At 31.0% G+C, this 9,426-nt stretch overlaps 1 protein-coding gene across 2 annotated transcripts; it reads right to left on the bottom strand.

The window, feature by feature from the left end:
• Window positions 1-1,075: 1,075 nt before the first annotated feature.
• LOC145108485 (phosphatidate phosphatase PAH2-like) lies at window positions 1,076-8,718 on the bottom strand. 2 transcript variants are annotated; one of them, XM_079045513.1, is made up of 11 exons: window positions 8,306-8,718; window positions 6,451-8,170; window positions 5,018-5,277; window positions 4,869-4,942; window positions 4,146-4,230; window positions 3,382-3,468; window positions 3,229-3,301; window positions 3,016-3,059; window positions 2,626-2,754; window positions 2,433-2,531; window positions 1,076-1,639 (listed from the first exon to the last, which is right to left on the bottom strand). In XM_079045513.1, the coding sequence occupies exons 2-11, from the start codon at window positions 7,901-7,903 to the stop codon at window positions 1,586-1,588; spliced, it is 2,358 nt and encodes a 785-aa protein (XP_078901639.1). In that variant the 5' UTR covers window positions 7,904-8,170; window positions 8,306-8,718; the 3' UTR covers window positions 1,076-1,585. The 2 variants fall into 2 exon arrangements, with proteins under 2 accessions (XP_078901639.1, XP_078901638.1); XM_079045512.1 differs by having other exon boundaries at window positions 6,451-8,718.
• Between the last annotated feature and the right edge of the window lie 708 nt (window positions 8,719-9,426).

Below are 9,426 nucleotides of genomic sequence, written 5' to 3'. Positions count from 1 at the left end.
TACTAGTTAAGAAGCTCTGCTCCTCAACGAGAAGTTATTGTTTCTACTCTTGTCTTTAACACCTTTTCATTTTTCTTAAAATACTTATTGGTGCCCGACCAAGGCTAGAAATGAAAAAAAAAATTAAAATTTAAAAAAAAAAATTAAAAAATAATGGCAAATTTTGTTAAAATGCAAACTGAGACATAAGTGTTAAGACTACATGCAAAAAAAAAATTTGAAACATACCGCGTCATCATAATCTGTTAGTGTCAGTGACTAGCACACATTGTCCAAAATTGAAATTTTTTTTACCAAAATGGAGTGATATATAAGGATCAAATAAAAAATTAAGGTTAAACCATAAAAAACCGTATAAATAATAACTTTTATGACATTAACCCCTTTAATTACCAAACAAAAAAAATACAACTTGTTCTTTTTCATTTCAGCCTTACCTAATGTTATTTTGATCGTCTCAGGCTTACCGAGTGTCATACCAACTTCACATGTGCCAAACGTTTTCTAAAGAACTATAATACTAATCGTATTTTCAATTTATAATATTATACTTTTAAATTTTATCATTTGCAATTTAACATATCTATTAAATTATAATAGTAAAATTACTTTATCCTTTGCAATTTAACAAATCTATTAAATATAATAGCATAATTACAAGTATTTAGACGAAGTTGCTATAACTAAATAAATTGCAAAAATATAATGTTACGAAAAGAAGAAATATTTGTTTCATGTATTTTACCATTAAAATAATGAGAAAATAGATATCACCTTGTAATATTTTGACTTTCAATCTATTTTTCAAATAAAAGTAGTAACTAATTTTAGTACTCTTCAATCTATCACTTACAACATTAGTTCATTCAAATTTAAACTATAGTTCATATACATGTAACATTTTAAAAAATAAAAATAAGTTTCCCACACGTGTGTGATATATAATCATATATGCCTAGATAGATCCTGCCTAAAAAGCTTAATGCACACACTGCCTTCTTCCTTTAAACCTTTTCAAAGCTCAAGCTTTTCAGCCATTAAAAGATTTAATGGTTGCAAAGAAAAAGAAACAAGGTACAAGAATAGTTTAACATATATCAAGAATTCCATTATCTTACACATTCTTACTACAAATTTGCAGCAACTCCTTCACATCTCTCATCTCATCATCTGTTCTTTCAAGAAATCAAACTACAACTCACAATCAAAGAATTTAAGAGATGTGTGATGAGGTTTGAAACTGAAAGAATCTAATCCAGTTTGCACATAAGGAATTGGGTACCAAAATGACTAAATGACCCATGCATGATGATGATGCACTTGAAAACAATCTCTTTACTTTTCTTTTTTCTTTTTTTTTTGTAAATAAAGAGTTGTGAAACATATATGTGATTTGTGTTTTGAATTTATATAAATGAAAATAATTCCAATGTCTGCCTACACGAAAAAAAAAAAAAAAAAAAAAATTTTTCAATAGTGGTGACAATTTTGGGTTCAATGTGTTTCTACTTTGAATGATTCTATTTGTGTATGATTCTAGTGAAGTGGAAAAAGGAAGTGTTTAATTACATGTCTTTATCTCAACTCACTCCATGTTTGGAGGTGGAAGTTTCCAGAAGTTCCATGAGTTATAATCCTCCTGCAAACAAACACACAACGAATTAAACATTGCTAAAGAAAATGTATCATAAATTTAGGGTTTCTTTCTTTGAAGTCTTTTATGGGTAATGATGTTTGTCTGGATAAAGTGTTGTATACATAAGGTTTGTTTCTTTTCTAAACCGAATAAATTGTCTGTACGAGATTAAATGACCATTTTACCCTTACATTTCGAAAAGAATAGTTTCACATTAGTTATCAATTTTAACTTGAGAGGACTTTTAGGCAAAAAGGAGTTTTTAAAAAAGCATTTGGATTATAGCTTTTGTGGTAGGAAAAGTTTATAAGTCAAAAAGTTGTTTTTTGAAAAGTTTTTTTTACTTAGCTTATACATGTTTTAAGTGGTATTTTAGGGTAATATTGTCTTTTACAACCCAAAAAGTTATAAGGAGTTCTGAAAAGTTAGAAACCTCGACTTATTGAAATCTCCTTTTTGAAGAAGTTATTTTAAAAGTCCTCTTCATATCACCAAACACTTTTTTTGACTTATTGACTTTTCAAAAAGTCAATAAGTCAATAAGTTGTTTTTTAAATGGAATCCCAAACACCCTCGAAAAAGAAAAAGTACAAATAGATAAAGGGTTAGTTTCTTTATACATTAAGCCAGGTTTTTTGGCTTAACCCCTTAACTCAATTCTTTCTAAATTAAGTCAAAAGGAAACAACCATGTATAATTTTCCAAATTAAGTAGTTAACTCATTAAGTGTTTCATTAAGTCAAAAATAAACACAACAATGGAGTGAATCATAAAGACAAGTTGTAGAAATTCAAACCTCTTCATGCACAGATATTGGAGGGAAAATGCCATTGACAAGAGCATGAAGTGAAGCATATGATTTTGAGTCGATGCATCGGTTCACTACAACTTCTCCCTATAAACCCCAAAATACAAAAATTATAATTTTAACTATGATTGTTGAATTTAACGAATGCTAAGAACATAATTATTAATGTTTTTTATGTAACCTTAGGATTGATTATGAAGATTTTTCCCTTTGGTATTCCAACTTTGACATAACTAAATTCATCTGTGTCTCGATTTCCAAAGCCAGCATAGAATGGATTCCTATCAGATGGAAAACATGCCTTGATATCCTGAGGATCCGAAATAATAGCTATGAGGGTCATTTTTGTCATTTAATAATATGAACCATTAATGAAGAAATACAACTCCTTTTGTCCCATGAAAATTCGTTTGTATGAAACTTAACGTCACAAGACACAAATATTTAATTTACTTTCACAAGCTTATTCTATTCTTGTCTTTATTAAAGGGTATTTTAGACATTTGACAAAATAGTCAAACTATTTCCGAAATTATGTGTTGAATTTCTTTGTTTATATATACATACTCACCTCCAAGCAAGCAATTTTGAATTCGTGTGGAGCTCTTCTTATAACTGCAAAAGGGTAGTAAAGTAATTTTAGATACCCATTCATAGCAGTTATTAGACTTAACATTAACATCCCACATGGGCACAATAGTCAATCTATCTACTTTTTTAAACCAAAAGTATGACATTATAAAAAGTGATCTCAATACAAGATTATATTATATTAAAACATTACCTTCACGAAAAAGAGAAGGAAAAAGTCCATCAGGAGAAATAACAACAGGCCCATCTGGCAAAGCCTTTCCATCCTACAAATTAACTTTTTGTTAATTACCCAAAAAAAAAAATTCTCCTTTTATGGAAAATAAAGAATTAAACTTTATTAAACCTGCTTTAGGTTGAACAAGAATTGTCTGGTGATTGATGCTTGAGAAATTGCTCGAGCACTTAAATAAAGCATTTGATATCCATTTTCCTACAACATGAAAACAATTCATATATGAAAAAAAAAAAAAAAAAAAAAAGTGATGCTTCTTTTTAACTTAATGGGAACAGAACTTAATCCTTAAGCTATGTATGGGTTGTTCTTCTTTACTTAATATAGAAAAGAGTAAATTACACGAATGGTCCCTATGGTTTGGGGTAATTTGCGCGTTTGGTCCCTAACTTATTTTTTTAACTCGGAAAGTCTCTAATATTTGTTTTTGTTACGAGTTTGGTCCCTACTGTTTGTTTTTGTTACGCACTTGGTCCCTGTCTTACGTAAAAAGACTATTATTTAAATATGGAAAAATGGTGGGATAAATAAGGTAAGGTGAGAGGGATGGGGTTGGGAGTGTGTTTATTTATATAAATTAAAAAATCAAGGGCAAAATAGTTTGTTTAGGTAAGACAGGGACCAAACGCGTAACAAAAACAAAAAGTAGGGACCTTCCGAGTTAAAAAAATAAGTTAGGGACCAAACGTGTAAATTACCTTAAACCATAGGGACCATTCGTGTAATTTACTCTATAGAAAAAAAAGGACTTAATGGTATTAATTTTGGTCCTCAAGATTCTCTTATTTGTCATCATTAGAGCATATAATAGTCAAAATACTTATATTAAACTACAAATGAGTCGAATATTGCAATTTTTAATTTTTACAACAAACCTTAATCCCTGAAAAAAGATGTGTCACACCAATATGAGACCAATCTCTTCCAACCAAGGGCATGAATTGTCCAAGAACATCGGATCTGTAAGAAAGAAGCACATGTGTTATTATTTAATTCCATGGTTGTTGTGTGTACATATATGATTTTAAGTGTTTCATATTTGTTAAACTGGAAAGCTTTAATTGGAATAAAAGTTAGTGACATAGCACTTTAAATGAAAAAATTGTTAAAATTGATGCTATAAACATAAGGACTAACAAAGAATTACTCGGATGAATTTACAAGATAGGTCCACAAGTTTATGGAAATTGCCAAACAGTCCCTAAACTATATGCATTTTCAAACACACCATAGAAGATTCAGTAACTTGCAATACTTTTCTATGCAGTTTCCCCTTAAATATTGATATGGTTTTATAAGAGGCATCCGGTGTTTCACAATTTAAAGAAAGGGGTAATATGGGAAACTTAGCAACATAATGAGCATCTTATTAGTGAAGGGGTAATTTAGGTATTTTACCTCATTTAAGCTTGTTACAACAGAGTACTTAGCTAACTTTTTTCCATCAACTACTAAGCAACTCTTTCTTAATTGTTTCTCCTATTTACACTCCTAAATATCAATGTGCAAGTGATAATAACGATTAATCATTTGCTAAATATAAACTAAAACACACCACAATTATCCAACTTTATCTTCAAGAAAATAAAAAATCTTACTTTGTAATTGTTCCATCAACATCTGAGATGACAATACGAGTATCCCACCTCCACAAATAAATGCTAGCATCTACCTGAGACACATATACATCAAGTAAGCTATAAAAACAAGATAAAAAAAACAACAAATTAGAGAAACTTTTGTTAACCTTTTGAGGCCCTAACACTGATGTTGAAAATGTGAAGGTTACTGTGTTCTTCCCTTCTGACAAATTCAAAGAAGCTAGTTGCTCAGATGTTGGAGTAAGTGATCTTGTATGCTTATTTGAACTTGGTGTAGATGCTTCTGAATCAGGTATAATGTCAATATCTGAATCTTTTTTAGTGATTTGTTCTTTTGGAGAAACGTTTCTACTTCCCATTCTTCTAAATGGCCATAGACTCCAACTTCCACCACCACCATCACCACCTACACATACAATCTTCAAATCTTGATATTTCTTTTTTACTTAATGGATTTGATGTGAACAAAACTTAATCTAAATGTATGTTTGTTTTTGAAAGAATATAGAAAGAATGACTTAATAGAGAAAGTTAGAGAAATGAGTCTTTCCACATTAAGTACTACTACCTCCGTCCCAATTTAATTGTCCACATTTGACTTTTCAAGTCTTGATTCTTCAACTTTGACCATAAATATTGTTCTTTTTGATAGATAATACTTGATGCAAAATATATGAATGGAATGTATTTTCATTGTTATAAGTTTCATCAATTAATACATAACACAAATAAAAATATTTAAGGTCAAAATTGAAGAAAAAAGACTTGAAAAGTCAAAGTGGACAATTAATTTGGGACGGAGGGAGTACCTTTTTACAATCTTGCCCTCACTAGTTTTGTATCATCATTGATCCTAAATTTCATTTCAACACTTAATATTAAAGCACTGTATTTCATATATATTTCTTATCTAGACGTTTTAGTTTGACAAAAACACCCAATTTTGGCATTCTATTAAGAAAATTCCTTTGTATATGGATGACAACATTGCTAAAATTGGGTACATTTTTCAAGGGTTAATCTCAAAAAAAGACCTTATATTTAGTGTTTTTTCCAGATTAAACCTCAAATTTATTTTTTGCCTGAAAAAGACCTTGTATTTTTTCATTGAAAAAGACCTTGTACTTTTTCATTTTTTCCGATCTGGCCCTTTCAGTCATTTTTTTCCAAAAAAAATTGTAAAATGTGGGTTTTTTCGAGAAAAACTAGAAAAGTTGAGAGTTTATTTGGAAGCAAGTAGAAGGTTGAGGGTTTTTTCGGAAAAAAAAATACAAAGTTGAGGGCTTTTCGGAAAAAATACAATGTCTTTTTAAGGCAAGAATAAATTTGAGGTTTAATCCAGAAAAAACACAAAATATAAGGTCTTTTTTGAGATTAACCCATTTTTCAAAGTACAATAATGTAATATTAAGAAATGAAAGTAGGATTCTATACAACACAAATCAATGAAATTGCATTGAAAATTGTTGGTGTTCTTGATATCAATGATCAAAATATATGTATATGTAGAATAACCGAATAAGTGATTTCTAGTCTATTTTCTTGATTTAAACATAAAATGCAAGAAATAATCTCTTACCATTTGCAATTCCACCATCTTTAAGATCCTTTGTCAACGTGTCTGGATTTTGTGATAACTCTTTCTCTAAATTTGCTTTTATGATCCTTGAAGCATCTTCCCTAACCAAATCCCAATTCGATGATCTAAATTTATTAACAGGAGAATAAAATTGTGAATCCTCATGATTATCTTGAATTGGATCATCAAAATGAGACCACATGTTTGGAAGTGATTTTGCTTTCCTCCCAATTTCCTCTTTTGTAATTTCACGATTCATAGGAATATCAACATTACTTCTATACCTTCTAATATTCCCCTTGGCTTCTTTAATCTCACTTTTCGATTGTTCTTGATGGATTTTGACTGGTGGTGGATTGACTTTTAGCTCGGTGTTGTTGAAACTCGGTTTTGAATCTTCAACATCACTAAAGATAAACTGTTCTTCCACAATTTGTTCAGATACTTCTTGGATTACAATGGAATCACCATTAACATCTTGGAATTCGGATTCCAATGGTGGAAAATTTTCATTTGATTCTTTTACTTCAAATGTACTACATGAAACAACTACAGAAGCATCTCCTTCTTCATTAGATGCAACTTTTGTCACAATCTTTAAAGGCCCTTCACCATTTATTAAATCCATTTCTGCACCATTTTCATCATCCAATCGAGTTCTTGAACACTCTTTAGAAACACTTTGTTCTTCTTGAACCTCTTTATCAACAATGGAAGTGTCTGGCTTATTTACAAAGTGTTGTTCATGTAAAACCAAACTCCCTTCCAATCTTCCACCAGTGATTTCCATTTCCCCATTATCTTTTCTTGATTCTTTATTACATTCGTTCATGTTACTTCTTGATGAAAAATTGGTTGACCAATTCATCTCCAACAAATCGGCTGCAATCTCACCCTCCATTGTCATTCTACCAACATTTGAATCAATTTCTTCCTTTGACAAAATGTGTTCATTCATTGATCTTCTGCCAAGAACAAACCCTAAAATCCTAGACCTTTTAGAGTTATTCCTACCCAAAACCTTACCATCAACCGAATTAGAATCATCAAAATCATAATTCATACTTTTCGACTTGACTGTGATCTTTTCATGGTTTTTCCCATCTATTTCTTCACACATGGAAGAATGTGATGAAACTGAATGTGATGAAACTGGTTCTACTACTTCCTCTTCTGAATCAATCTCTCTGAGAAAGTAAGCCTCCCCTCTTGGATCTAAATACATATTGAAACCCACATCAACCCCATTAACATTAATGTCAACAACTCTCTCTTTTGCTTTCAAAACCCCTTGAAATTTCCCAAATCGAACATACCAAGGAGATGATTTCAAGCTACCATCTTGTTGTTGAACAACAACCATGTCAACAGCGCCACCAAATGGATGAAAAGGGCCTGAAACAGTGTAAACCCCTTGACTGATATAGCTACTTAATTTCCCTACAGCATACATCCTTCCGTAAATTGAAAGGTTCAAGATTCACACGCCCAATTTCACTAAAATCTCGTCATCAATTTGAAGAGATTTGAAACAAGACGCGAAATCTTGTAAACAGTTGTTTCCAGTAAACCCCGATTGTCCAAATTCCTCGACCAGTAGGGGACCAAACTAAATAAGATCAAATTTTGGGGATACCCTATTGATTCCCCACACGAAATGGGAAGCTGATTCCGAACTCTAGACGTTTCAATTAAAAACCAGAAAAGCGCCTCTAGCGAACTGTAATTGGAATCAAAGATGGAAGCTTGACTACGAAAAATTGCTAAATTTAGATACAAGTAGACAATTCGGAATTGATTTTTTTTTTTCAAATAAAATAAAGAACAAGCAATATCAGATAGATTGAATTATTACACAGTTGGCAAATGGGGAAAAGCATATTCTTTTCAGAGGATTCGATTGTACCACAAACCCATGACGGATTGATGATGGTTTTCGGCACAGTCATAGAAAATGACACCCATCCCCTTCTTCACATCCCTTGTATTTCCCGATTCTTGTTTCATCTTCTTCTTATATTCCACAAATCTATGGATGAAAATTGAAATAAGAAGGAATGAAAATGGGGAACGAAGGGGCTGAGTCGAGATACTGGGCCTGGAGGGAGAAACCCAGTTATGGTCGTGTTAAAGAATGACAAAGGTTGAAGGCGTAAAGGTTAATTTTTGCAATTCGGGTTCTGCTCGTTCGATTCTTTTTCTTTGAAAATGTCGATGAATCGTAGGAAACAGAGTCAGATTGTAGTTAATGATGGAGGTTGGAGTTGGTGTGGAGACGGGGCGTTGGGGACATAATGGTCAATTAACACGCCGATGATTTGATTTGATCGTAATATCTAATTTTTTCTTTTTTTTTCTTTTTTAAAAAAAGACATCACCGCATTCCATAATTAAATTTTAAAATATTTTTATCGGTTAAAATTGATTATAAATATTTAATTATAGATTGACTTTTTATAAAAATTGTCCATAGGGTGTCCGGTGTCTTATTAGCATCATTTTTTTTCCGGTGTTAATATATCGATATGTACGGTAACTAATGTGTTTTTAAATGGTTATTTAAGAAATTAGCATAAAGTACATAAAATTTTGATTTTGACATTTATTTTTTTTAAGTTGGACATTGTGTTTTTTTCATTTTGTTAAAATTCTTACTATTTTACCGGTTCATCTGGTCTGCTGACATGTCATTAAGACATTTCAGTTTTGATGATGTGACATATTAACATGTCAAATTTTAAAAAAAAATGTCACAAAAGACACTAACTTTTTATTTTTTTCAATTTTGACACTAAGTTTTTTATTTTATTTTTAATTGTGAGAGAAGATTTTTGCATAGTAATGTTAAGCAAAAAAGAAGTATATTTGCAAAATATACAACGAACGGTCTTTTGGTAATTAAAGTGATCCCCAGAACCTTGTGTTCCCAATATCACATTAGTTTATCAGAATGTGCATTTTACACCTCCAAGTTTA

This window comes from Lactuca virosa, chromosome 4, assembly GCF_052849685.1.
Source record: "Lactuca virosa cultivar CGN04683 chromosome 4, Lactuca_virosa_CGN04683_v6, whole genome shotgun sequence".
Lineage (NCBI taxonomy): Eukaryota > Viridiplantae > Streptophyta > Magnoliopsida > Asterales > Asteraceae > Lactuca > Lactuca virosa.
The sequence above is the reverse complement of the archived record's forward strand: the minus strand, read 5'-3'. Positions and strand labels throughout refer to the sequence as shown.